This window comes from Mobula birostris, chromosome 19, assembly GCF_030028105.1.
Source record: "Mobula birostris isolate sMobBir1 chromosome 19, sMobBir1.hap1, whole genome shotgun sequence".
NCBI lineage: Eukaryota > Metazoa > Chordata > Chondrichthyes > Myliobatiformes > Myliobatidae > Mobula > Mobula birostris.
This window is the reverse complement of record NC_092388.1, coordinates 39,960,347-39,988,207: the sequence shown is the minus strand read 5'-3', so window position 1 is coordinate 39,988,207 and position 27,861 is coordinate 39,960,347. Positions and strand designations below refer to the sequence as shown.

General features: G+C 42.3%; 2 protein-coding genes across 3 annotated transcripts in view; one reads left to right on the top strand and one right to left on the bottom strand.

The window, feature by feature from the left end:
• pigm (phosphatidylinositol glycan anchor biosynthesis, class M) overlaps nt 1-14,221 on the bottom strand; it is a 33,126-nt gene extending 18,905 nt beyond the window's left edge. The window contains exon 1 of one of the 2 annotated variants that reach the window (XM_072283475.1): nt 13,650-14,221. In XM_072283475.1, the coding sequence (XP_072139576.1) occupies nt 13,650-13,814 (165 nt within the window). In that variant the 5' untranslated portion in view covers nt 13,815-14,221. The remainder of the gene's footprint in view (nt 1-13,649) is intronic. The other variant, XM_072283473.1, reaches the window with a different exon arrangement.
• Nucleotides 14,222-14,238: 17 nt separating this feature from the next.
• The window catches only part of pdcd6 (programmed cell death 6), a 29,821-nt gene continuing 16,198 nt past the window's right edge, over nt 14,239-27,861 (top strand). Inside the window, exons 1-3 of the mRNA XM_072283476.1 lie at nt 14,239-14,442; nt 25,726-25,787; nt 26,750-26,794. Of these exons, the coding sequence (XP_072139577.1) occupies nt 14,366-14,442; nt 25,726-25,787; nt 26,750-26,794 (184 nt within the window). The 5' untranslated portion in view covers nt 14,239-14,365. The remainder of the gene's footprint in view (nt 14,443-25,725; nt 25,788-26,749; nt 26,795-27,861) is intronic.

Here is a 27,861-nt window from a genome sequence, read left to right as displayed (position 1 = left end):
TTTGGATCTGTCTTCACTAGGGAAGACATAAGCAATCTCCCAGATGTATGGATGGGCCAAGGACATAGGGTAACAGAGGAACTGAAACAGATTGACATTAGGAAGGAAACGGTGAGGAGTAGACTGATGGGACTGAAGGCTAACAAATCCCCAGGTCCAGATGGTCTGCATCCTAGGGTACTAAAGGAGGTGGTTCTGGAAATTGCGGATGCATTGGTGATCATTTTCCGATGTTCCTTAGATTCAGGATCAGTTCCTGAGGATTGGCGAATGGCTAATGTTATCCCCCTTTTTAAGAAAGGAGGGAGGGAGAAAACAGAGAACTATCGCCCTGTTAGCCTAACATCAGTAGTGGGGAAGATGCTAGAGTCCATTATTAAAAATGAAATAGCGGCATATCGTGATAGCAGTGATAGGATTGGGCCGAGCCAGCATGGATTTACCAAGGGCAAATCATGCTCGACTAATCTATTGGAGTTTTTCGAGGATGTAACCAGGAAGATAGACGCAGGAGATCCAGTGGATGTGGTGTACCTTGACTTTCAGAAGGCATTCAATAAGGTACCACATAGGAGATTGGTGGGTAAAATCAGAGCTCATGGCATTGGGGGGAGGATATTGACATGGATAGAAAACTGGTTGGCAGATAGAAAGCAAAGGGTAGCAATAAATGGGTGTTTCTCGGAATGGCAGGTGATGACTAGTGGGGTGCCACAGGGCTCGGTATTGGGACCACAGCTGTTTACGATTTGTGTCAATGATTTAGAGGAAGGCATTGTGAATAACATCAGCAAGTTTGCTGATGATACTAAGCTGGGTGGCAGTGTGACATGTGATGAGGATGTTAGGAGAATTCAAGGTGACTTGGATAGGCTGGGTGAGTGGGCAGAAACTTGGCAGATGGCGTTTAATGTGAATAAGTGTGAGGTTATTCACTTTGGGAGCAAGAACAGGAAGGCAGATTATTATCTGAATGGTGTGGAGTTAGGTAAGGGAGAAATACAAAGAGATCTAGGAGTACTTGTTCATCAGTCTCTGAAGGTGAATGAGCAAGTGCAGCAGGCAGTGAAGAAGGCTAATGGAATGTTGGCCTTTATTACAAAGGGATTTGAGTACAAGAGCAAGGAAATCCTTTTGCATTTGTACAGGGCCCTGGTGAGACCACACCTGGAGTAATGTGTGCAGTTTTGGTCTCCAGGTTTAAGGAAGGACATCCTGGCTGTGGAGGAGGTGCAGCGTAGGTTCACTAGGTTAATTCGTGGGATGTCCGGACTGTCTTACGCAGAGAGGTTAGAGAGACTGGGCTTGTACACACTGGAATTAAGGAGATTGAGGGGGGATCTAATTGAGACATATAAGATTATTAAGGGATTGGACAAGATAGAGGCAGGAAATATGTTCCAGATGCTGGGAGAGTCCAATACCAGAGGGCATGGTTTAAGAATAAGGGGTAGGTCATTTAGGACAGAGTTGAGGAGGAACTTCTTCTCCCAGAGAGTTGTGGAGGTGTGGAACGCGCTGCCTCAGAAGGCAGTGGAGGCCAATTCTCTGGATGCTTTCAAGAAGGAGCTAGATAGGTATCTTATGGATAAGGGAATCAAGGGTTATGGGGACAAGGCAGGAACCGTGTATTGATAGTAGATGATCAGCCATGATCTCAGAATGGCAGTGCAGGCTCGAAGGGCCATATGGTCTACTTCTGCACCTATTGTCTATGGTCTATTTTCATAAGCCAGCCTGGCAGGTTCTGCAAACGGAGCTGCTATTGTCCAGAAACACTTAGTTTCTGTAATGTTACTTCAATGGTGGCTCCATTGAAGATAGAGTGTAGTACTACGTAGACTAGATAAAAACAACCCCTCCATGGATTCGGTTCAGGCTAAGGTCCCATTTTAGAAGGGGCGCCCCGGCAGACAATGAAAGGCCTGTCGGCCACATACCCAGTAAGTACCGTTAACGGGATTCTGAGGATCACCAGTAGTATCGACATTGCACATAACTGCAATTTGAGTCTAGTCCCTCCCTTGGTAGTTACAGTAGCATATTTCACCCCTATCCCCAGGTAGCAGATCCAGAGCGGGGGGGGGGGGGTGGTTTATGAAATTGTTTTAAGTAGGTTAATACCAACCCTCTAAATAGTTGCAATGGCAAGAGTCATTCCTATGGGCAGTACAATCCCTTTGCAGTTCTAATTTTGTTATTGAAGTAAAACGCGGAATCAGACTCAGTACAGGACAGGAGTATAAATGCATTGGCAATCCGCTTTCTGAATGTATAGACATTTTCTTGAGCACACCCAATAAGCAGATTGGTTAGTATACTCATAACTAAGGTGAAGAAAGGTGGAGATGGTGCTCCGTGTCGGAGAGCTGGTCGGAGGCTCGGAGTTTTTGGACAGACTCGGAGTCGGACTGTGGTCGGATGCCTCCAGGATGCTGCATCAGCAAGTTTGCGGCACTGGAGGTTCACCATCTGCGTGAGATGATGGGACTTCGACAGACATTGAAACTTCTTACTGTACCATGCTCTGTTCATTATCAAATTACGGTATTGTTTTGCACTGTTGTAACTACATGTTATAACTATGTGGTTTTTGTCAGTTTTTCAGTCAGTTTGTCATTTGTTTCTGTGATATCATTCTGGAGAAACATTGTATCATTTCTTAATGCATACATTACTAAATGACAATAAAAGAGGACTGCGTGTCCTCATAACCTAAAAAAAAGAAAAGAGCTAGGAGTATTAGTGCAGTGAGACACTATTGCATTTAGGCAGAAAATAGAAGTCGAGATTACCCAAAATTTATAATATATAATGATCACCTAACGTGACAAATAGCAAGGATCAACAGTTCAGTCCATCAGTTCTTATCATCAAGGTTCTTCTGGCTACTTTTCCCTGGTCCAGTGGCAATGCTAGCTTAATATGCAAGGCATATACCGACTTTGGCTTTCCTTGGACCTTTAAAGTGGCATATGAGGTCAACAACACTTGGAATGGATCTTCCGAGCAGGGCTCAGGTAGCTTTTAATGTCAACAGGTTCTCATTAGTACCCAAACTCCCAGCTGGTAAGTCTAACACTCTGCAGCCAGCACGATCTTCTGGGCTTCAAGAACCTGTTGATGGAAACCTTTAAGAGCAGGTGTTAGTGCTAGACAATACTGCAACATGCTTTCGTAAGATAATATGGATGCCCATCTGTTTAATTAACAAGGAAGGGGCGACTGGCAAATGCATGGGACGTCCCAAAACTACCTCATGTGGAGACAGGCCTGTAATGGAATTTGGAGTACAGCGCATTGTCATGAGGGCCAGCGGAAGAGCCTCTTATCACCTTAGCTTGATCTGATTGCACATCTTAGCTAACCTGCAATTCAGGGCTCCATTCTGTCTTTCAGATGCCGGTAAAGGCAGGTGAAACCATGCTTACAATATAAAGGTTTTACCCATAAAATGAGGACCATTATCACTTAAGATATTCTTAGGGATCCCAAGCCTAGGAAAAAAATTCTCATAATAAAATTATTGACAGTTACGGCATCATTTCTCCGAGCTGGATAAGCTTTGACCTATGGAGATAACAAACAAAATAATATGTACATAATCACAACCCACACATCTAGGTAAATACATAAAATCCATTTGAAACCAAATTCTGGGGGGAGGCCCAGCAGCAGCAGATACCAGCAGGGCCTTTCAGGATTATGTTTCTGGCTAATCATACAGTTGCTGCTACTTTTCTTGCTATGGTCGAGATTCTCTCATTTTCAATTATACCCATCGTCCTTTATAGTTTTGCAAATAGTGAGCTTTAGTCCACAAAGTCATTTCAGCCTCTGACACATTACGCTGTAATTTTACTAGTACATCAAAAGAATTTGGAAAGTATAGCCAGCCTGACCACACCAGAGAGCAATGTGGCCATAAGGATCTGCTGTCGCTGCCTTAGCAAAGGAGTCAGCTCGTTCGTTCCTTTGGTTATTTGAGCCACATAGTTTATAACAGCAAGTGCAGTAAGTAATTTAAAAGTAGGAAAAGGCTCATATCTCCAAGAGGATCACAACCTTGTCGTGCCTTGGAGAATTGTGTGCCTCAACGACCTGGAGAGTTATGTTGGCTGGAGTCAGGGTTTTATGTTTCGCTCGTGGTAGGGTCGCCCAGGCCAAACAGGTCAAAGGGTAGAGGCCAGAATAACAGTGGTCCACCAGTCCTCCAGGTTTGGGAGTTTAGCTCAGGGTGAAGGAACCTGACTGGTAAAACAAAATTGTCACGGAAACAGCAATGAAGATACCTTCTACATCTGAGTGTGATGGCATTCCTGAGTCTCCACCCGGATCTTGAATGACTGGCAGTAGTGAAAACCAAGAGGAAGCTACTGACACAATGAAGGAAGCCCTGAACACCACCTGAAATGGAGGACCTTCATGTTGCCCTGAACACCAGCTGCATAATGGGCAGTAAGTGCCACAATGGCCTGGAGAGTTATGTTGGGTGAAGTCAGGGCATTATGCTTTGGCTCTTGGTTGAGTCAGCCATGCCTAACAGGTCAAAGGGTAGAGGCCAGACTAAGAGTGACCCACCAGTTCTGCCAGTTTGGGTTCAGCTCAGGGCTAACAACCCTGACTAGTAAATCAAAATTGTTTCAGAAACAGCAATGAAGAATCATACAATTGAGTGCGACAGTATTCCTGAGTCATCACCAGGGACTTGCATGACTGAAAGCGGTGAAAACCAAGAGGAAGATTCTGACGTGCTGAAGAAAGGGTTGAACACTGCGCACACCAGCAGCGTAACTGGCAGTAAGTAAGTAAAAGGTTCATAGTTGGTTCACCATGCTTTATCAGTTTCGAAAAGATGTGAAACCCACATAGTTCCCATAATTATTCATTGTCATGTGCTATACCTACAGCATAACAAGATTCAGTGCACCAGCTGTATGGTTGCACGTTTTTGTCAAGGCAAAAAGGTTTAGCTGCTTGAGTAGAGTCACAGGGAAGGTAAAATATTCCACTAAGTTTTGTTTCAGTACCAGATAGGGAGGAAAAGCTGTCAAAAAAAATTACATACAAGCTTACATCAGGTCCTCCAAGAGGAACACAACCTTGTTGTAGGGTTTAGAAGCTTGCATGCCTCAATGACCTGGAGAGCTATATTGGCTAGTCAGGGCCTTGTGCTTGGACTTGTTGTAGGGTCAACCACGTCAAAGAGGTCAAAGGGTAGAGGCCAGACTAAGTGTGGTCCACTGGTCTTCCAGGTACAGGGCTAACAACACTGATTGGTCAAAACAATTGTTACAGATTCTATATCTGTGAGCGACGGTATGGATAGACAGAGATGGAGGACATTTATTGCCACCCTAAATGCCAGCAGTGTGAGGGGCAAACTGCTGTTATATCAGGTGGCATTTTACAACAAGCAGAATTAAAATTGTACAAGTTCTTGAGTACAGTTCAGGAAAGTAAATTGTGCAGCCTATGGAGGCAGAAACTGCTATCAAAGTTGCCTTGGCCCAGAGGCATCTTCAATCCCAGTGGCCAGGCTGTCCACAAACAAAAGCATACCCCTCGCAGACATCCCCATGTTTACCCCTACCGGGTCCACCGTTCCACTTCCATGTTTGTTGAATGAAAGAACTGTAAAACCCATTTAGGGTTTATTTCACATTTAGACAACTAAACAACCATGCTGTTCAAAACAAAATTAACCAGTCACAGGTGGATCACATGAGCCATATGCGTATTAATCAGGTAATGTTCAACCCGAGATTTACAGTGAAATTTTAAGCAGAAGTTAATCTGGTTGTAATTAGTTAAATTTTGTTAAATATAAAACAAAGCTATAAGTTAACATAATATTCAAATTGTATCGCGCAGCTATTGCAAGCAACATACCATATTGCCCAGAGGCTATAATGGAGCAGCCAGGAAATGTCACACAAATATTGTCCCCATTCCCCTTAACAGCTTTTATCCTTTGATGTTGTAATTGCTTTTGCCAATATTGCAAAACACTTGCAATTTTACTTAACTCTCTGAACTCACATAAGTAACAGTATTTTGCTCTAACCCAGGTTGTAACTTATTTACACTAACATTCATGCAAGTCCCTGCTTCTAGAGTTAACCTGGATACTTTTGAAAATATCTATGCATGGGTTCCACATATTCATTAACATCATTGTCTTCAGCTTGGCCGTTTTTTATGCCAATCTACAGTGTGAGAGAAACATTCAAGGTACATTTCAATCGCTCATCCCCTCTGCATCTCTCCAACTCCCATTGTGCTATTGGGAACCATCATCTGAGGCAGGGCACTGGTTGAGGCTGGCTTTACTGAGTACTCCAGAGGCATTACTTGGTGTTGGCCTTGTTGAAACCTTGCCTGAGTAAGGCAGAGATACAGCATCTAGTTCATCCTGAGACTCTGGTACTAATTTGTTTGTTTCAAACACTGAGGTAGACACTATCATCCTTTGCCTGTTCTTTACAGGTTTTCCCCGCCATCCGAAGGTAGAGCATTCCTATGAAACGGTTCGTAAGTCAGAATGTCGTAAAGCGAAGAAGAAATTACCATTAATTTATATGGGAAAAATTTGTGAGCGTTCACAGACCCAAAAATAACCTACCAAATCATGCCAAATAACACATAAAACCTGAAATACCAGTAACATATAGTAAAAGCAGGAATGATAAGATGAATACACAGCCTATATAAAGTAGAAATACTTTTCCACAATCATTGCCTGCACTGTTCTCCGTAGCGAAAATCTCACGCAAGTACTCTCGGCAGAAACACGACGCAAGCGCTGTTGGCAAAAACACTCCCCAGTAACCTTTAAGCTATGAAGCTGCCAAATCATACCAAATAACACGTAAAAATACACAGCCGATATAAAGTAGAAATAATGTATGTACAGTGTAGTATCACTTACGGGAATCAGGAAGACATTGAGTACACTGATGATGGTGTGTTAGGCTGAGTCGTCGGAGGTTGGGGTGGTGTAGTGGCCCCCAACCTCTGGGCAGTGAACTGATACCGATCTGCGAAGCATGCAGGGGTACAGCGGTAGCCAGGAGGCACCCAGCACATCTTTAAGAAAAAAAGCCGAAATAAACAAGCTAATTAATTAGGTGCCGCCCGGCACGTAAATGTCGGCCCAGATCAGAGGCGATGCAATCAGCAATCGCCTCTGATCTGGGCCAACATTTACATGCCGGGCGGCACCTAATTAATTAGCTTGTTTATTTCGGCTTTTTTCTTAAAGATGTGCTGGGTGCCTCACGGCTACCGCTGCATTCTTCGCGGATCGGTATCTGTTCACGGCCCGGGGGTTGGGGTGGTGGGACACTGGGGTGTCGTCTGTTTCCATCAGGGCAGGCAGGACATCTTCTCCTATGACTGCCTGCCTCGATGTCGAAGATCGATGTTCGTCATCTGCTGTGGCTGATGTGGAAGGCTTGAAAAACGACAGTATGCTTGACTGCTAAGCCTCGCGCATTTTTACAGTTCTTTGTAAGGACTCAAACCATCCTGCAAATATGCCCTAAACCGACGTACCCTTTCAAAATTAAAGTTGTACTTTATCATTGCAGTGAAAATCTCACGCAGTTGCTTCACGTTCAGTTCCTGGACGACTTCACTTTCGGTCCATTCGCTACTGCATTCGGTTTCAATTGTTATCCTTTCCTCTTCCAATTGCATCAGCTCTTCATCTATCAGCTCTTGGTCATGGGATGCCAAAACCTCTTCAACATCATCTTCGTCAACTTCCACAAGCCAAACTTACTTTGTCCTTACTTCGTTCACCACGATCGAAATGCTTAATTATGTCTAGTTTTACGCTAAGTGTAACACCCTTACGAGCTCTTTCAGGCTTTTCTGATACCTTAGAACTCATCTTGCTAACGGCTGCTCACAGGCACATGTTTAAGCAATGCCGGCTAGAATGCAATTCCGAATCCGGGGGAGTAGCGGCTGCTCAGGGCGCACGCTGCCTTTTTTCGTAAAATGAAAACACCTTCTGTTAGCGAAAACAGGTAACTAATGTAGGTCTTTTGTAACAGTGAGGTTTCATAAAGCAAATGTTTGAAAAGCGGGGGATACCTGTATATCTTTTCCTTCAGCTTTTGCTCACTTTCTCTGCTTCTTAGAGGATTCATCTAATTGTTTTTGCATTTCAAATTTACATTAAACATACACAGACCACCCTACAGTCTTCTAACTTTTCCCTTCTCTAACAACACACTTGCAGAAACTCACTTAGTCCATTCCACACACTTTTCCTTACTTCTCAGCATAATTAATGCTTTCTGGTTCATAATGTACAAACATGCACGTTAACGAAGTCCTCGTGCAGGGCTTCAATCTGGACAAACACAACCTTGTCTCTTTTTTTTAATGCTGTAGTTTTCCTATGTTGGCAACGAAGGTAGTATACTGTGATTTCTCCATACAGGAGGAATATCAGCAGCCTAGGATCTAGGATTGTTGGGCTACCATGGGCTGAATTCCTTTCTGCCATACAACAAAGCCAAGGGTTAGCCATCTCTGCGGAACCTCCAAGTAACTGTCATGGCTGATAACAAAATAACTAAAAAACTGGGCCTAGAACACACAATTTCTTACAACTCAAACATTCCTTCTAACTTACCTTGGGCACAAGGAGAACAGCATAGGCCCCAGTCACTCAAACTGTTCTGAACATAAGACCATAAGGCAAAGGAGCAGAAGGCGGCCATTCGGGCCATCGAGTCTGCTCTGCCATTTTATCATGAGCTGATCCATTCTCCCATTTAGTCCCACTCCCCAGCCTTCTCACCATAACCCTTGATACCCTGGCTACTCAGATACCTATCAATCTCTGCCGTAAATACACCCAATGACTTGGCCTCCACTGCTGCCCGTGGCAACAAATTCCATAGATCCACCACCCTCTGCCTAAAAAAATTTCTTCGCATTTCTGTTCTGAATGGGCGCTCTTCAATCCTTAAGTCATGCCCTCTCATACTAGACTCCCCCATCATGGGAAACAACTTTGCCACATCCACTCTGTCCATGCCTTTCAACATTCGAAATGTTTCTAGGAGGTGTCCCCCCATTCTTCTAAACTCCAAGGAATTCAGCCCAAGAGCGGACAAACGTTCCTCATTCCCAGAATCATTCTAGTGAATCTTCTCTGTACCCTCTCCAACATCAGCACATCCTTTCTTAAATAAGGAGACCAAAACTGCCCACAGTACTCCAAGTGAGGTCTCACCAGTGCCTTATAGAGCTTCAACATCAGATCCCTGCTCCTATACTCTATTCTTCTGGAAATCAATGCCAACATTGCATTCGCCTTCTTCACCACCAACTCAACCTGGAGGTTAACCTTAAGGGTATCCTGTTCGAGGACTCCCAAGTCCCGTTGCATCTCAGAACTTTGAATTCTCTCCCCATTTAAATAATAGTCCGCCCATTTATTTCTTCTGCCAAAGTGCATAACCATACACTTTCCAACATTGTAGTTCATTTGCCACTTCTTTGCCCATTCTTCCAATCTATCCAAGTCTCTCTGCAGACTCTCCGTTTCCTCAGCACTACCAGCCCCTCCACCTATCTTCGTATCGTCAGCAAACTTAGCCACAAAGCCATCCATTCCATAATCCAAATCATTGATGTACAATGTAAAAAGCGGCCCCAACATGGATCCCTGTGGAACACCACTGGTAACAGGCAGCCAACCAGAATAGGATCTCTTTATTCCCACTCTCTGTTTCCTGCCAATCAGCCAACGCTCTATCCACATATGTAACTTTCCCGTAATTCCATGGGCACTTATCTTGTTAAGTAGCCTCATGTGTGGTACCTTGTCAAAGGCCTTCTGAAAATCCAAATATACAACATCCACTGCATCTCCCTTGTCTAGCCTACTGGTAATTTCCTCAAAAAATTGTAATAGGTTTGTCAGGCAGGATTTTCCTTTAAGGAATCCATGCTGAGTTCTGCCTAACTTGTTATATGCCTCCAGGTACTCTGTAACCTCATCCTTGACAATCGACTCCAACAACTTCCCAACCACCGATGTCAAGCTAACAGGTCTATAATTTCCTTTTTGCTTCCTCGCCCCCTTCTTAAATAGCGGAGTGACATTTGCAATCTTCCAGTCCTCCGGAACCATGCCAGAATCTATCGACTTTTGAAAGATCATCGCTAATGCTTCCGCAATCTCCACAGCTACTTCCTTCAGAACACGAGGGTGCATTCCATCTGGTCCGGGAGATTTATCTACCTTTAGACTATTCAGCTTCCCGAGTACTTTCTCTGTTGTAATTGTGACTACGCACACTTCTCTTCCCTGCCACCCTTGAGTGTCCGGTATACTGCTGATGTCTTCCTCAGTGAAGACTGATGCAAAATACTCATTCAGTTCCTCCGCCATCTCCTTATTTTCCATTACAATTTCTCCAGCATCATTTTCTATCGGTCCTATACCTACTCTCAATGAACAGAAAACTGATATTTTTATACAGAATTGGCTTATCAGTTACAAATATTGATCATTGTAAATTCAATTGCTATTCAAAATAGAATTGTTAAGTCAATCAAAACTTCAAGCAGATAACTGATGGTATTTTGCAGTAGGAAAGACAAAAGTTGTTGGGTGTGTTTCATATCCTTCAGTTATATTGTATGTTCCCAGCACCCCCTTTTGTGCACACAGACACTATGTTCTAGGAAGACCTTTCTGGAAAAGTCTCAATACAGGTTCCTCACTTGCCTGGCTTGAGAACACACTGCAGTAGTCTATCTCGTCATTAGTAAGCAGAGGCATCTCTGACGACCTTACTTGACTACGACTTCCTCAAGCCATCATTGTCTTGCTGCAACTTCCACAATAGGATCTAGAAAACTTGTAACTTCTACCTCCATACAGAAGCAGAAGGGCAGGAAGTACACAGAACATCACCTACTGATTTCTCTTCACATCACACATTATTCTGATTAGGAAATATCCTGCCATCACAATCATTGGGTTTAAACTCTCTATCTCCCAAACAAGTTCACAGGAATTTCAGCAATTCAAAAGGAAGTCCGCCACTGGAACTTAAAAATGCACTTTATGTGCATCCTTAAGTTCCCAGACAGAGGTTCTCACATCTTGCAAAAAAAGTCACAAAACAACCAAACTGAAGCACCAATGGCTTTTCAAGAAGAAAATGTCTTCATTGATTCAGGTATACCTTTAGTCTCACACCAAAACACTTGACTCATTGGTCTCTGAAGTGGCCCAGGAAAGTACTGTTGTCACTGCCAGTAGACAGTGATTGATGGGTATTAAACTAGAAGGCACAGAGATTAATTGTTCTTTCTTTTTCAATCTTTTTATTAATTTCAAAATATAGAAACAAAACATAGCAATAATACAGATAATATGAGATGTATTGTTACATTAAAAAAAGAGTAATTGCAAAACCAAAACTGTAAAAAAAAAATCAGTATGATGCCGTTTTTGGCAATAGCTGCCTTTATTTCTCTTCTAAGCTGAACTCAAGCTCTGGGCTGTTTTGTTGAAATACTTCATGTGGTGTTCTTAGGCAGTATGTTGCTACGGTTTATTTCACATGCATGAAGGATAAATTCTTTCAGATTAGGGGGATGTGTGACATAAAGAGAAACCCCTGGAAGCAATGCTGTCCCCATCTATCTTTTATCCCAGCGTTACCACGTGAAGGCATGGGAAGTGCTTTTGGACCCTTAATGCATGCAATGCACACCTTTAGGATGATGTATATTGCATTTGTCGTGAGGGTAATATTTATAGAAGTTGCTGAGACAGTCATAGACAGCCAATCAAGATGACAATCAAGCAGGCTGCTTTTCCTGGATGACGAGTTTCTTGAGTATTGTTGGAGTTAAACTCATCCAATCAAATGAAAAATATTAAGATCACAAACATGAGAAAATCTGCAGATGCTGGAAATTCAAGCAACACATACAAAATGCTGGTGAACGCAGCAGGCCAGGCAGCATCTATAGGAAGAGGTACAGTTGACGTTTCGGGCCAAGACCCTTCGTTACGACTAACTGAAAGAAGAGATAGTAAGAGATTTGAAAGTGGGAGGGGGAGGGGAGATCTGAAATGATAGGAGAAGACAGGAGGGGGAGGGATGGAGCCAAGAGCTGGACAGGTGATTGGCAAAAGAGATACAAGGCTGGAGAAGGGAGAGGATCATGGGATGGGAAGCCTAAGGAGAAAGAAAGGAGGGGGGAGGGGAGCCTGGAGGAAGATGGAGAGCAGGCAAGGAGTTATAGTGAGAGGGACAGAGGGAGAAAAAAGAGAGAGAAAGAAAAAAGGGGAAATTTTGAAAATAAATAAATAACGGATGGGGTACGAAGGGAAGGAGGGGCATTAACGGAAGTTAGAGAAGTCAATGTTCATGCCATCAGATTGGAGGCTACCCAGACGGTATATAAGGTGTTGTTCCTCCAACCTGAGTGTGACTTCATCTTGACAGTAGAGGAGGCTGTGGATAGACATATCGGAATAGGAATGGGACGTGGAATTAAAATGTGTGGCCACTGGGAGATCCTGCTTTCTCTGGCGGACGGAACGTAGGTGTTCAGCGAAACGGTCTCCCAGTCTGCGTCGGGTCTCGCCAAGGCCTTCTATATATTGCTCTCCATCCTCTGGGCTCCCCTCCCCACCTTTCTTTCTCCCTAGGCTTCCCATCCCATGATCCTCTCCCTTCTCCAGCCTTGTATCCCTTTTGCCAATCAACTTTCCAGCTCTTATCTCCCTCCCTCCCCCTCCTGTCTTCTCCTATCATTTCGGATCTCTCCCTCCCCCTCTCAAATCTCTTACTATCTCTTTCAGTTAGTCCTGACGAAGGGTCTCGGCCTGAAACGTCAACTGTATCTCTTCCTATAGATGCTGCCTGGCCTGCTGCATTCACCAGCATTTTGTGAATATTAAGATCACATCCCTGCTGTTCTTATTCAGTTGCACATATGAGTACAATCGTCAAGGTCAGCATTTATTTCCCATCCCTAATTGTTTTAAAGGAAATGCTCGCCCTAGTCATTCAGATGAAATGTACTAAAACAAGGTCAACACACACACACACACAAAATGCTGGAGGAACTCAGCAGGTCAGGCAGCATAACAGAAAAGGAATAAACAGTCAATGTCAAAGGCCGAGACCCTTCAGTATCAGCAGAATCTTTTGTGTTTATGTGCTGTAAAACTTTCCAAGACTTAGGACCCCGATGGAGGCACTAAATTTCGCTGACAATGCACATTAAATTCGTCAACACTTTGATAGAAGGAAACTCTAAAGATGGTTGGATGGATCTCAATATTCAATAAAGTGCACTCATTCCACCTAGATGCAGCACAGAGCGTCATAGGAAGTCATTCCTGCCTGTGGCCATCAAACTTAACAACTCCTCCCTTGGAGGGTCAGACACCCTGAGCGAATAGGCTGGTCCTGGACTTATTTCATAATTTACTGGCATAATTTACATATTACTATTTAACTATTTATGGTTCTATTACTATTTATTATTTATGGTGCAACTGTAACGAAAACCAATTCCCCCCGGGATCAATAAAGTATGAATATGACTACGACTACAGTTAACTAATACCATGAACCACATCGAATTACCTGAGTGACAAATCTAGCGGCGTCTGTGAAGACTTGGTAATCCACATCGGTGTACTTAACCTGCATGGAGTGGTCCTGGTATCGGCCATAGAAGACCAGAGCGATGCGAATGCACAGACCAGCTACGAACAAAGCAGCAACCCCACGAGATCCGTCCGTGCCCATTTCGCACCTCTCTATTCGTGGGTAGAGGAGACAGTTGCCCTTGTAACGCTTAAAGCAAAGAGCCTTAAATTCCGAGGCGTACTGTCTCTTGCCAGTAGGGTTTAATATCCATCATTGAGAGTCTGCTTGTATGGAATTAATAACCGGCAGAATACGGTCCATAATAAACTATTGCACTGCGAGAAAAGCAGAACGAGGGTAGGAGGGAGTCTCTGCGAGCGCAGACACCCAGTTAGCCTGGCAAACTCCCCACGCCATAACAATCATGTTCCGGTATCAATACGAGTGACGGTGGTTATTTACCAGGCAACCAGAGCTGGTTCTGAAACTTCAACAGGCCGTGCTCCAGCTCAGGCCCGAGCCTGCTTCCCTCCGCCCACACCCCGATGCACAGGCGCACAACGGCCAGCGCAGCACGTGACGGCGCGCGGGTTGGGCCGCTCGCTCGCTCCTTCGGTCGGTGGGTGGCTGGCTGGCGGAAGTGCCTGTCTGTGCTGGACCTGCGGCGCGAGCGGAGCCTCTCGTTCGGATCGAGTTCGTGGCAGCGCGTGATGGCTTATCAGTACCGGCCGCCGCACCAGAACAACGGCGTCTGCGACCAGGGCTTCCTTTGGAACATCTTCCAGCGGTACGGCAACCGGCCCACCCCCCGGGGCGGCGGCGGCGGCGGCGGCGGCGGCGGGGCAGCGGAGAGAAAGAGATGGGGGAAGAGGGGGACTGGGGACAACAGGGGTGGCGGGAATGAATGGGATAGTAGGAGTGATAGGGCGGTGAGAGGAGGTGGGTATGTTAGGGAGTAAGTGGGAAAACGGGATGGAGGGGGAAGAGGGTCGCAGGGGATGGAAAAGCACGGAAGGGGAGAAAGTAGGAGCGGCATTTACTGGGGGCAGCACACACAAGATGCTGGAGCATTGGGCAGAAGGGTGGGCACAGTAGATCTGAAGATGATGCATGATGAGGTCTTATTCACAAATACAGCTGTTTACTTGTGTGTATCTGAGTTTGAGTTATTTTTATGTAACAGCACTTTACTGTGTTGTACATCTAGAGAATGTAGGTGGGTGAATGGAATAGAAAACGATGGATTGAAGGAGTGAGAGTAGTAATAACGAGTGCCACGAGTCACAGCATATGTTTAGAGTTGGTTGAAATGATATCAGATTTCTGTTTGAATTAGGTTTGAATTTAATGTATTCTGGTAGCTAAGAAGTTGTTGTATGTTAGTGTAACTACTCCCCAGTCAGCTGTTAAAAGTTACAAGCTAGAGGCTATTCAGTCCGTTCCAGGTTTGGAGGGCAAGTAAACTGTAAATCTAAAATAAAGTTAAGAAATGCTCATTGCAAGCCAGTATATATGGAGAGAGAGTTGGGAAAAGTTTCAGGAAGGTGATCATTCACTTGTTCTAATCAGTTACAAATCACTTTTGCTTACTGTTTATATAGAATTACATTCAATACCCACGAGGATCCAGTCTGTGACTTCTACTCCTTGTGACTTGATGAGGAAGTGGACTGGTGGGTTAGTGAGTTTGCAGATGACATATAGGTTGCTGATGCTGTGGATAGTGTGCAGTTTGTTGTGGGTTACAGAGGGAATTAGTCAGGATGCAGAACTGAGCAAAGAAATGATAAGATGGAGTTCAATCTGGAAAAGTGTCAAGCAATACACTTTGAAAGATCGAACTTGAAGGCAGAGTACAGGGTTAATAGCAGGATTCTTAGCATTTTTGAGGAACAGGGATCTTGTGTGGCAAAGTTGATGGGGCAGATAGGGCCTATGATCTGTTGATCTTCATTAGTCAGATTGAGTTCAAGAGCCGGGAGATAGTGGTGCAGCTCTATAAAACTGTGGTCAGACCACACTTAAGAGTATTGTATTCAGTTCTGGTTCCTCATTATGGGAAGGATGTGGAAGATTTTGAGAGAACACAGGGAAGATCTACCAGGATGCTGCCTGAATCAGAGAATATGTTTTATGAGGAAGATTAAGCGAGCTGGAGCTTTTCTCTTGGGAATGAAGGATGATAGACGTGTATAAGATTATGAGAGATATGGACAGAGTGGGTGGGTGATGCCTTTCCCCGAGGGTGGCAATGGCCACTACCAGAGGACATTCCTTTAGTAGAGGAAAGATTAGGAGAGATGTCAGGGGTAGGTTTTTTCTACAGTGGTATGTGCTTGGAATGCAATGCCGAGAGTCGTGGTTGAGGCTGCTGCAATAGGGACATTTAAAAGGCTCATTAGACAGACACAGGGATGTCAGAAAATGGAGAGTTCTAGGAGGTGGGTTAGATTGACCATGGAGCTGGTTTATATAGGTCGACACAATATAGTATGAGCCTACGGGCCCATACTATTCAATGGTACAACTCACTCGGTACAACAATATGTTTTCAGCTTTTGAAACTTGGTAGAAATGGAACATAATGATCATGAAAAATTAGCTTTCCTTAACTAAGACATGATTTTGATACTTAGTGTGCAGTGGTAGATTATTTTGTATAAAAGTGAAATGTTATGTGATGGTGTAATTTGAAAGTGGATCTAAACCAAGATAGGTGGATGGGGAACTCGCAGTTGTCATTAGCGTACAAAGGAAATTCTTTCTTCCCGCTGTTTTATGTTCATTGGGTAACAGTTTGCGGGAATTAATTCTGCCTTCAAAGTACAATGTCAAAGCTTATTTTCTACTTTACCTAGTGAGGGGCAAGTATTTTAACAGAGAAATTGAAGGGCAGCAAGCATCAGTATATCTCTTCAGGAGCTGCCAGGAAATCATTAAAGCATTTTAAGTATTGTTATTGCATTGTCTTGTGACAGATTAGTATTTCTATACTTCTTCATCTTCAGACAACATGTGAAGAGGCCTACTGGTGGTATGATTACAGGGAAGATTAGTAGGAGTAGAAATGGCATCCTACATTGTAAGGGAAAACATGGTTCCTCTATGGTGGAGCGAAAATTGATAAAAGTTTCAAGTAACCCAAGAGAAGGTTGGTTGATTATAGCCTTAGACTTGGGATTAAAACTCCTCAGGATCTATGCTAATGGCTAAAATTAGAAATGGAAAGTAGTATCAATGGTTTCATTATATGTGGTTCTGAACTTGATAAAGGTGTAAAGAGTTGGAGTTGGGTGGACTACTGGCTGCAAGAAGACATATTTAAATTTACGAATATCATGGAAAATATGAGCTTGAGTGGGATGGAAAAGTTTGAGAATGCTTACTTCAGAAAAATATTTTCAGACTTTGCTCACTATAGTGTAGTGTTTTTCAGACTTTGAAGGCTTTTGTTTGCCATTTGTACATTTTAAATAATTTTGCCTCTAGTTTGGATCCCAAAATGTTTGCATTGTTTTTTTTGGCTGTAATAGGATTTCTTCATGCAGTATATCTGATATTAATTGCTGTAGATTTTCAGCTTCTTTTGCTTTAATTAGCAGTTGTACATTTTCAGTATATGATTTTTGTTCAGTGTGTGGGTCGTATTGTTTGGAGTTACCGAGCAACATTACTTGTTAGAATTAACTTTTAGGTTGCACATTTTCAGTTCATCACTGGTGTGTTAGGAGTTGTCCTTAGTGCAAAATTGTGGGTAGTTAAATGTGTAGATATTGAAAATGGTTTCATTTTGAATAAACTGGAATGAGTGTCATATTGATTTGTTTAATTATGAATCCTTACTTTTACTCCAGCAAGTGGAGGTTTACTTTTGTTGGAAACTGATAGAATAGCAGGTACAAAAGCATTGATAAATAAACATTTTTCACTAGACTTCCTCTTCAAGAGCTGTTGGGAAAACATTGAGGTGATGTTATTGTGTTGTATTCTGACAGATTAGATTGTTATCATTTTTCCCATCAAGGTGTATAACCTTGCATTTTTTGTGCATATGCTCGCAGCTGCCATGTTCTTGCCCATTCATTTAACCTGCCTTTATCCTCTTGAAGCCTCTTCACATCTCACGCTGCCACCCAGCTTGAACTCTTTAGCAAATATTAATGTATTTCACTTGACTTCCGTGCAAATCATGTAGACTTTGAACAATTGTAGCCCCAACCCTAATTAATGCTGCAGCACCTTGCTATACTTCCTCAATCTGAAAATACTGATTTGTATCCATTACCTAGTGTTCAATTGATATTACTCCCACTCCATGTGCTCTAATTTTGTTTGGTAACCTCATTGGCACTTTCCCCTGGGTCCACCCCATTCTTTCCCTTTCGCCTGTGCTCTACTCTTCTATCAGATTCCTTCTTCAGCTCTTGACCTTTCCCACCTATCTGGCTTCACCTTTCACCTCTAGCTAGCCTCATTCCCCTCCCCCTACCTTTTTATTCTGGCATCTTCCCCCTTCCTTCTCAGTGCTGAAGAAGGGTCTCGGCCTGAAACATTGACTATTTATTCATTTCCATACATAGATTCTGCCTACCCTGCTGAGTTCCTCCAGCATCTTGTGTGTGTTGCTCCTTGTGGTATTTTATTGGAGGCCTGAGAGTCTGAATATGCTACTTCCTCTGGTTTCCCAATCATCTCTGCTAGATACACCCTAAAGATGATAATTGAGAATTTTTGTTCATGTATCTATGCTGACTACCCAGTCCTTTTATAACCATATAACAATTACAGCATCAAAACAGGCCATCTCGGCCCTTCTAGTCCGTGCCAAACTCTTACTCTAACCTAGTCCCACTGACCTGCACTCAGCCCATAACCCTCCATTCCTTTCCTGTCCATATACCTATCCAATTTAACTTTAAACGACAACATCGAACCTGCCTCAACCACTTCTGCTGGAAGCTCATTCCACACAGCTACCAATCTGAGTAAAGAAGTTCCCCCTCATGTTACCCCTAAACTTTTGCCCTTTAACTCTCAACTCATGTCCTCTTGATTGAATCTCCCCCACTCTGAATGGAAAAGCCTATCCAAGTCAACTCTCTCTATCCCCCTCATAATTTTAAATACCTCTATCAAGTCCCCCCTCAACCTTCTATGTTCCAAAGAATAAAGACCCAACTTGTTCAACCTTTCTCTGTAACTTAGGTGATTAAACCCAGGTAACATTCTAGTAAATCTTCTCTGTACTCTCTCTATTTTGTTGACATGTTTCCTATAATTCGGTGACCAAAACTGTACACAATACTCCAAATTTGGCCTCAGTGATGCCTTGTACAATTTCAACATTACATCCCAACTCCTATACTCAATGCTCTGATTTATAAAGGCCAGCATACCAATAGCTTTCTTCACCACCCTATCCACATGAGTTTCCACCTTCAGGGAACTATGCACCATTATTCCTAGATCACTCTGTTCTACTGCATTCTTCAATGCCTTACCATTTACCATGTATGTCCTATTTTGATTAGTCCTACCAAAATGTAACACCTCACATTTATCAGCATTAAACTCCATCTGCCATCTTTTAGCCCACTCTTCTAACTGGCCTAAATCTCTCTGCAAGCTTTGAAAACCTACTTCATTATCCACAACACCACCTATCTTAGTATCTGCATACTTACTCATCCAATTTACCACACCATCATCCAGATCATTAATGTATATGACAAATAACATTGGACCCAGTACAGATCCCTGAGGCACACCACTAGTCACCGGCCTCCAATCTGACACACAGTTATCCACCACTACTCTCTGGCGTCACCCATCCAGCCACTGCTAAATCCATTTTACTACTTCAATATTAATACCTAACGATTGAATCTTCCTAACCAACCTTCCGTGTGGGACCTTGTCAAAGACCTTACTGAAGTCCATATAGACAATATCCACCACTTTACCCTCGTCAAGATTCCTAGTAACCTCTTCAAAAAATCCAATAAGATTTGTCAAACATGGCCTTCCACACACAAATCCATGTTGACTGTTCCTAATCAGACCCTGTCTATCCAGATAATTATATATACCATCTCTAAGAATACTTTCCATCAATTTACCCACCACTGACATCAAACTCACAGGCCGATAATTGCTGGGTTTACTCTTAGACCCCTTTTTAAACAATGGAACAACATGAGCAATATGCCAATCCTCCGGCACCATCCCCATTTCTAATGACATTTGAAATATTTCTGTCAGAGCCCCTGCTATTTCCACACTAACTTCCCTCAAGGTCCCGGGGAATATCCTATCAGGACCCGGAGACTTATCCACTTTTATATTCCTTAAAAGCTCCAGTACTTTCTCTTCTTTAATCATCATAGTTTCCATAACTTCCCTACCTGTTTCCCTTGTCTTACACAATTCAATAGCCTTCTCCTTAGTGAATACTGAAGAAAAGAAATTGTTCAGAATCTCCCCCATCTCTTTTGGCTCCACACATAGCTGTCCACTCTGATTCTCTAAGGGACCAATTTTATCCCTCACTATCCTTTTGCTATTAATATAACAGTAGAAATCCTTGGGATTTATTTTCACCTTACTTGCCAAAGCAACCTCGTATCTTCTTTTAGCTTTTCTAATTTCTTTCTTAAGATTCTTTTTACATTCTTTATATTCCTCGAGCACCTCATTTACTCCATGCTGCCTATATTTATTGTAGATATCTCTCTTTTTCCGAACCAAGTTTCCACTATCCCTTGAAAACCATGGCTCTCTCAAACTTTTAACCTTTCCTTTCAACCTAACAGGAAGATAAAATTCTGTACTCTCAAAATGTCACCTTTAAATGACCTCCATTTCTCTATTACATTCTTCCCATAAAACAAATTGTCCCAATCCACTCCTTCTAAATCCTTTTGCGTCTCCTCAAAGTTAGCCTTTCTCCAATCAAAAATCTCAACCCTGGGTCCAAACCTATCCTTCTCCATAATTATATTGAAACTAATAGCATTGTGATCACTGGACCCAAAGTGCTCCCCAACACAAACCTCTGTCACCTGACCTATCTCATTCCCTAACAGGAGATCCAACACTGCCCCTTCTCTCATTGGTACCTCTATGTATTGCTGCAAAAAACTATCCTGCACCCATTTTACAAACTCCAAACCATCCATCCCTTTTACAGTATGGGCTTCCCAGTCTATGTGTGGAAAATTAAAATCTCCCACAATCACAACCTTGTGCTTACTACAAATATCTGCTATCTCCTTAAAAATTTGCTCCTCCAATTCTCACTCTCCATTTGGTGGTCTATAATACACCCCCATAAGAGTTACTACACCTTTCCAATTCCTCAATTCCACCCAAATAGCCTCCCTAGACGAGCCCACTAATCTATCCTGCCAGAGCACTGCTGTAATATTTTCTCTGACAAGCAATGCAACACCTCCCCCTCTTGTCCCTCCGATTCTATCACACCTGAAGCAATGAAATCCAGGAATATTTAGTTGCCAATCACACTCCTCCTGTAACCATGTTTCACTAATAGCTGCCACATCATACTTCCAGGTATCAATCCATGCTTTAAGCTCATCCATCTTTCTTATAATGCTCCTAGCATTAAAATAAATACATTTAAGAAGTTTTCCACCTCTTACTCTCTGTTTATCACTAATGGTGCAAACAACTTTACTATTTTCTTTTTCTTCCTTCTTCCCTACATCTATTCCTACACTCTGGTTCCCCTCTCCCCTCGTATCTAGTTTAAATCCACCGGAGCCTCTCTAGCAAACCTAAATGCAGGAATATTTGTCCCCCTCCAGTTCAGGTGTAGACTGTCCCGCTGGAACAGGTCCCACATTCCTTGGAAAACTGCCCAATTATCTATAAATCTGAAGCTCTCCCTCCTGCACCATGTCTTCAGCCATGTGTTGATCTGCGCTATCTTACTATTTCTAAGCCCGCCTGCACGTGGCACTGGTAGCAATCCTGAGATTGCTATCCTGGAGGTCCTGTCCTTTAACTTGGCGCCTAACTCCCTAAACACACCTTTCAGGACTTCCTCACTCTTCCTACCCATGTCATTGGTCCCTACATGGACCACGACATCCGGCTGCTCACCCTACCTCTTGAGAATACCAAGAACTTGATCCGAGACATTGTGGACCTTGGCACCAAGGAGGCAACAGACCATATGGGATTCTCGATCTCTACTCTCCTCTTTTCTCTCCTTCCCTTCTGAGTTGAGGGTCTCATCTCGGTGCCAGGGAGACAACCACTGCAACTTGTCCCTGGTAAGTCGTCCCCATCAACAATATCCAAAACGATGTACTTATTATTGGTGGGAACGGCCACAGGGGTGCTCTGCTCATTCTGTCTATTCCCCTTCCCTCTCCTGACAGTCACCCAACTACCTGTCTCCTGACTCTTAGGGGTGACTATCTCCTTGTAACTCCTCTCTATTTCTACCTCTGCCTCCCGAATGATCCGAAGTTCATCCAGCTCCAGCTCCAGTTCCCTAACTTGGTTTGTCAGGAGCTGCAGCTGGATGCACCTTTCGCAGGTGTAGTTATCAAGGACGATTGTACTCGTCCTGACTTCCCACCTCCTGCAAACGGAGCACTCAACTGCCCTAACTGCTGCCTCCATTACCTACTCCTAAGGTAATTAGATTTATTAAAGGAACTTACCCAACCTTGCCTCACTTGGAGTGAAACTCCTTCTCAGCCTCTGCTCGCCGAAGCCTCAGGAGCCACAGCCTTCCTACTCTATCTCCCTCTACTCCGTTGCCTGCTCTGTTAATCTGCTCTCCTTTTAAACACTCCTGCTGCCTCACAGTCCGACTTACATGTGCTTGTGCAGTCGTGCCCCGTTCAACTGCAGAAGGAAAAAAAAAAATGCCCTGCTACAAATTTACTAGGTTCTAGCATTTTTTTCTGCCATAGATGTTAAGGAAGTCTTAAAGATATTGAGACATTTGGGATGAGAATTCCAGATTGGGCTATAGGATTTGAATGCATACTTGCTATAATGGTGGCATGTGTAGACTAAGGTCATTATGACGCCTGAATTAGATGAATATACCTATTTGAGGCTTAAAGGACACAAGTGGATTACTTTTTTTTTGGGAGATGCAAGGCTGTGGAGGAATTTGGAAGTAATAGTGAGAAGTTTAACAGAGAAGATATACAGATGGGGTGTTGTGTGTTAGTGTGGGCAGGAGATTTTTCGTTTCCATGCATGGATAATTAAATGAGGAAAACCAGTTAAGAGCATATTGAAATAGCCTATTGAAGTAACAAAGGCATGGATGAGAAATTCTTTAACTAGAAGGATATTATATAGGAATAAATTTCCATTATGCTGCTATGGAACCATAATTTCAATGTCATCATCATCATCTGCGATGCAGCATTATTTGTGTACATAGGTGTTTTTTCTTTACTGCAGACAGCTAATATTAAGACTGACATTCTGGTGAATTTTGTTTCATTTACCAGCATTGATGCACTGATCTAGTTCAAACCAGCACAACTGCATGAATTCTCTTTCATGCGCTCTTATATCCTCACATTCACCCACCGTCTCAGCACAGACTTTCCATGGGTTTTAAAAGACCAAGTACTTCCTCCTGTTGTTGAATCACATACTTTCGTAGTGGGAAGGAGATGTCTTGCTGAGATTCTTCCTCATTCTAATGATTTTTGTATTTCACTGGCCCAACTAGTGCTGCTGTTTTGTTTTTGCAGTATGCCATTGCTTTGTCTCAAGCTGATGGAACTGGGTGGATTTCCAGGCATTGCACTTTTCAGCTCTGCATCCATACCATGTAATTTAGTCTTGACTGGGAAGACACTGGAAACATGATTCTGTTTCCTGGGAACTTTTGGTAAAGAAATCTTCCAATTGCCCTAATACACACAGATATCACAGGAGAGGGCTCTGAAGGACTAGGTGATTGTTTCTGACATTCCCAATAAAAAAAATGGGGACTGAGTGTATTTCACTTCTGAAGAGAGCATGTTCATTCCAGCTAACCAGTAAAAATGAAATTATGTAATCAGACATTGAACAGTTTCTCAGTACCCAACTCCAAAATTTTAAATGGAGGCACTGCAGATGCTGGAATCTGGACGTCAGTCCCGATGAAGGGTGTCTACCTGAAATGTGGATTGTCTGTTTCCCTCTATAGATGCTGCCTGTCCCGCTGATTTCTTCCAGCAGTTTGCCTTTTGCTCTAAGTATTATTGAAACTTGCTGAGGCTGAAAATTATTTTAAATATGACAACTTGCAATAAAATTATAATTTAAAAAATGTTGGGAATCCCGAACTAGTTCTGCAGCATTTTAAAGATCACCATCTCCATTTCACTGAATCTATTATAGGAAAAGACATCACCACATCTATGGAAACTGTACTTTGGTCATGTTGGTGCCTTGTGCAATGTCACTCAGTTGGGCATATTTTTCTTTTCTGCAATTGTCTTAACTTTTTACATAAATAGTCTTATCAGAGCAAGGCCTATCTTCAAATCCATCTCTTATTGATTCATAGCAAGGGTTTCTGTTTTTTAGCTATTTCCAGAAAGTTCAATATCCTGGTGGTACCACCCTGCTTGTATCTCGGTGGGTAGTATCTATTACCAGGCATCTGGGTAATACCGATCTGGATGGACGCACCTGGAGTAATGGAGGAGCTGTGCATCAGGAATGGGAAAGAGATGCTAGGGCAGTGCTGTAACTTCATTAGTTGCTGAAGTTTGAAGTGTAGGAGGAACAACCCTGGGAGCTGGGATTTTTGTGTGAGGGTTCAATCTCTTATCAGATGCTGAGAAAGATAGGATCTAGGGACATCATGGTGGTGAGCCATTGAGTGCTGAATAACTTTATTTCAGACCACTAGTACTCATGCACCTGATCCGGATATCATGTTGAAAATCAAATAATTTTGAATGAGTTCAACTTAAACAAGAAATTGACTAATCAGTGCAGATTCTTAAATGAAGATGTAGCCCCCTGGTAAGCCTCAGGCTCGCTCAGCTCGCTTTCGTCTAGGGGGAGCAGCCTTCGGCCCCGCCAAACTGGGTAATCAAGTTTGGGTGGATGCTGTGTGATGTACCCCACCCCGCCAAACAACAGACAATACACCATATGCGATTAAATGATTACACTTTATAGATTTTGCTGGAGGTATGTAATTAATAGAAATAAAATACAAAAGATGCCAAACTTATCAAAGTTCAACCACTTCATGCGCAACAGTTGGAGCTCGATTAACGGAGACTTCTTTCCACCATTCGATCCCCTCTGACCCCCTCGACTTGCCACCTGGGACCAACCACAGTGGTCGACCAGACGCTCCACACGATTCTGTCTTCGTCTCCTCTCCTCGCCGAAGACCCTGGGCCTCGGACTCCCGCTCAGGGTCGGTCCAGGGTCACAGCATCGTGTCTCCTCTTTCTGTCCCCATCGTGCCTTCTGCCTCAAAACCCGTGAACAATAGCTTACAGACATACAAGACAGAATAACATCTATCCCAATTGTTTAGCAAATGAATACAATTCTCTTTCTAACCCAAACAAGCTGCTAGAGAGAGAACTTTCTCAGCATTTATTATTACAGAAAAGCCATTTTAATTATAACATAACAGAAGAAACCCCTTAAAAAGACTATTAATGTGGTATTTCCATTTGGAATGTTTGTACATACTGTAGATGTATAAGGATCTTTGGGTTAAAGGCAAAAATAGATAATTCAGAATAATTGCCAGCAGAGTTGTTTGAGTGATTTCTCTGCCAGTTAGTGCCAATCATGGGAGCTGGCCATACTGTTGGAAAGGCAAGGGTTAGTTTGCTCATGGAATATATCTTGGGTTACATTGCATGTTCTACACATCATATCGTTTGACCATTGATCTAGGAAAGCTCACGTTCCCTGACCAATGTTGTCTGGCTGAAGAAAGAGTGTGCCATTCTTAAAAATAAATGGTAATTATGAGATGATACTACAATTTCTTACAGAAACCACTTCTAAGCTTTATTCATATCTTACATTGTGTTTTTTTCAGAGTTGATAGGGACCGAAGTGGGGTAATATCTGAAAGTGAGCTCCAGCAAGCTTTATCCAATGGTAAGTCAGGATGCAAAAACAGACTGAAGTTTGCAATTCTTTGCTGGGAAAGGATTTTTTAAAAAATGTGGCTATATGGTACTTAAAAGTGTAATTCAAGACAGGCATGTGAGATAAGTGAATTGACAAAAAAATATATAGAACTAAAATTGATATTTCAACAATTCTAATGAGTTAATTTTTCTCCTGTGCATAAACTTGGAGACATGAATATTTATAATTTTGTTATTTACAGCGAATCTAGTTTTAATTAGGGTTTCTTGTGTATCTTTAAACAACTAGAATTTTTTAAAGAAATTATGTTAAAATTAAAAATTGAGGGAATGAAACAATTGGAAAAACTTGCATTTGCATTCTTGATACACTCCATAGTGCTTTGCAACTAATAAATGTGTTATAAGTGGAGGTGCCTCATGTAGGCAACCAGTAATTAATTTGGTATGACAAGATTCCACAGATTAAACTGAGCTAGATGTAACTTCACTTCGTCTGCAAATTTGGATAATATTTGTAAGACATGCAGAGAAGTTGCAGCCGCTCAATTCAAAATTCAGAATTTTGGTTTCATTCTCACACTGATGCTTTCATCTTTGACCTACATAATAGGTAAAGCTAGATGGAGATTTAAGAAAATGAAGAATTAACCATTTCAACCCATGAAAGTGAAAATATAAATAAAAATTATAACTTTTGGAACTTTTTTGGAAGCTTTTTTCATGAGACTAAGCTAGCAGGATGTAACGTGCATTGTCTGTTGCATTGGCATGCACAGTTGGAAAACTGGCAAGAATGCTAAATGGATTGAAAAGTGTCATGCTGCTACTTCAAGGGCTTCTTCCTAGTCCACCCTGGTAATATGTTATCTGATTTCTTTGCTGCACTTGCAATTGGTATGGAACTAACGAAAACAATAGGCAATTATATCTGTCCTAAAATGATGCAGTATTTTTGTACTTATTCAGGGACGTGGACACCTTTCAATCCGAAGACTATTCGATCCATCATTGGTAAGCATGTATTCATTTCATGTGATTTACTGGCTGTAAATGGGAGTAATTCTTAAATAAAAATACTTGAGCTGTATTTCAGTTTGTTTTAAAGGTTGCAAGGAAAGATTTGCTTTAAATTCACAAAGGAAAATAAAAAGGCTGCATAAAGGAAAGAGATGCATTAAATCCAGGAAATCAGTAGTTACGAAGGTTGATAGTTTATCAATAATTAAAGTTCTAACTTGAAAGTCCTCTGTAGAACTAATTGTTGGTATAGGAAAATGGGTGGAAAAGATTACTGTGACAGAAACTTCATTATTTGAAGATCAAATAATATTTTGTTCCATAGTATTGATGAATAATTCCTAAAGAGCAATACCAAGCTAGCCAATTAACAAACTGACCGGATGTTGCCTTTATAGAGAAGGAGCATAAGAGATGTTTTTGCAATTTACTGAATTTGATTTGTGACTTTGGTAATGCTGTAAATTTATCATAATTTCTCAATGCCAGCAAGTCCTTTGATAATAGCATCTTAAAGGAAGTGGCTGACAAAGTTTAGTGGATGGGTCTGTTGCAACTTAACAAAGTGTCAGAAAAATTAGAAACTGCAAATGTAATGCCTCTGTTCAAAGTAAGTGAGAGTTAGAAAGCAGGAAAATGGGTTCTTATCTGAATCTGAATTAGGAGTCCATTATTGAGGAAGAAATGGTAGGACATTGAGAAAATCATAATGCAGCCAAGCAGAATCATCAAGGATTATGTAAGAGTACTTGTCAAATTTGCTAGCGTTCTTTATGGATATTATAAATAGTGCAGATCAAAGAAAACCAATTTATAGAAGGCATATGATATCATCACGTGATTACCGAACAATGGGAGAACATATTGACATGGATGGAAATTGCCTAACTAACAGAACATTGTCATAGAGTAATAAAGGAAACTGGCCCTTTAGTCAGTCAATGGCTAAATCCATCCCAACCATTAAACCTCTGTTTTTACACCAATCCTATCCTGTTGTTGATCCTCAAATGTTCCCATCAGCTGCCTTTTCTTCCAGATCCCACCACTTGTCTACACGT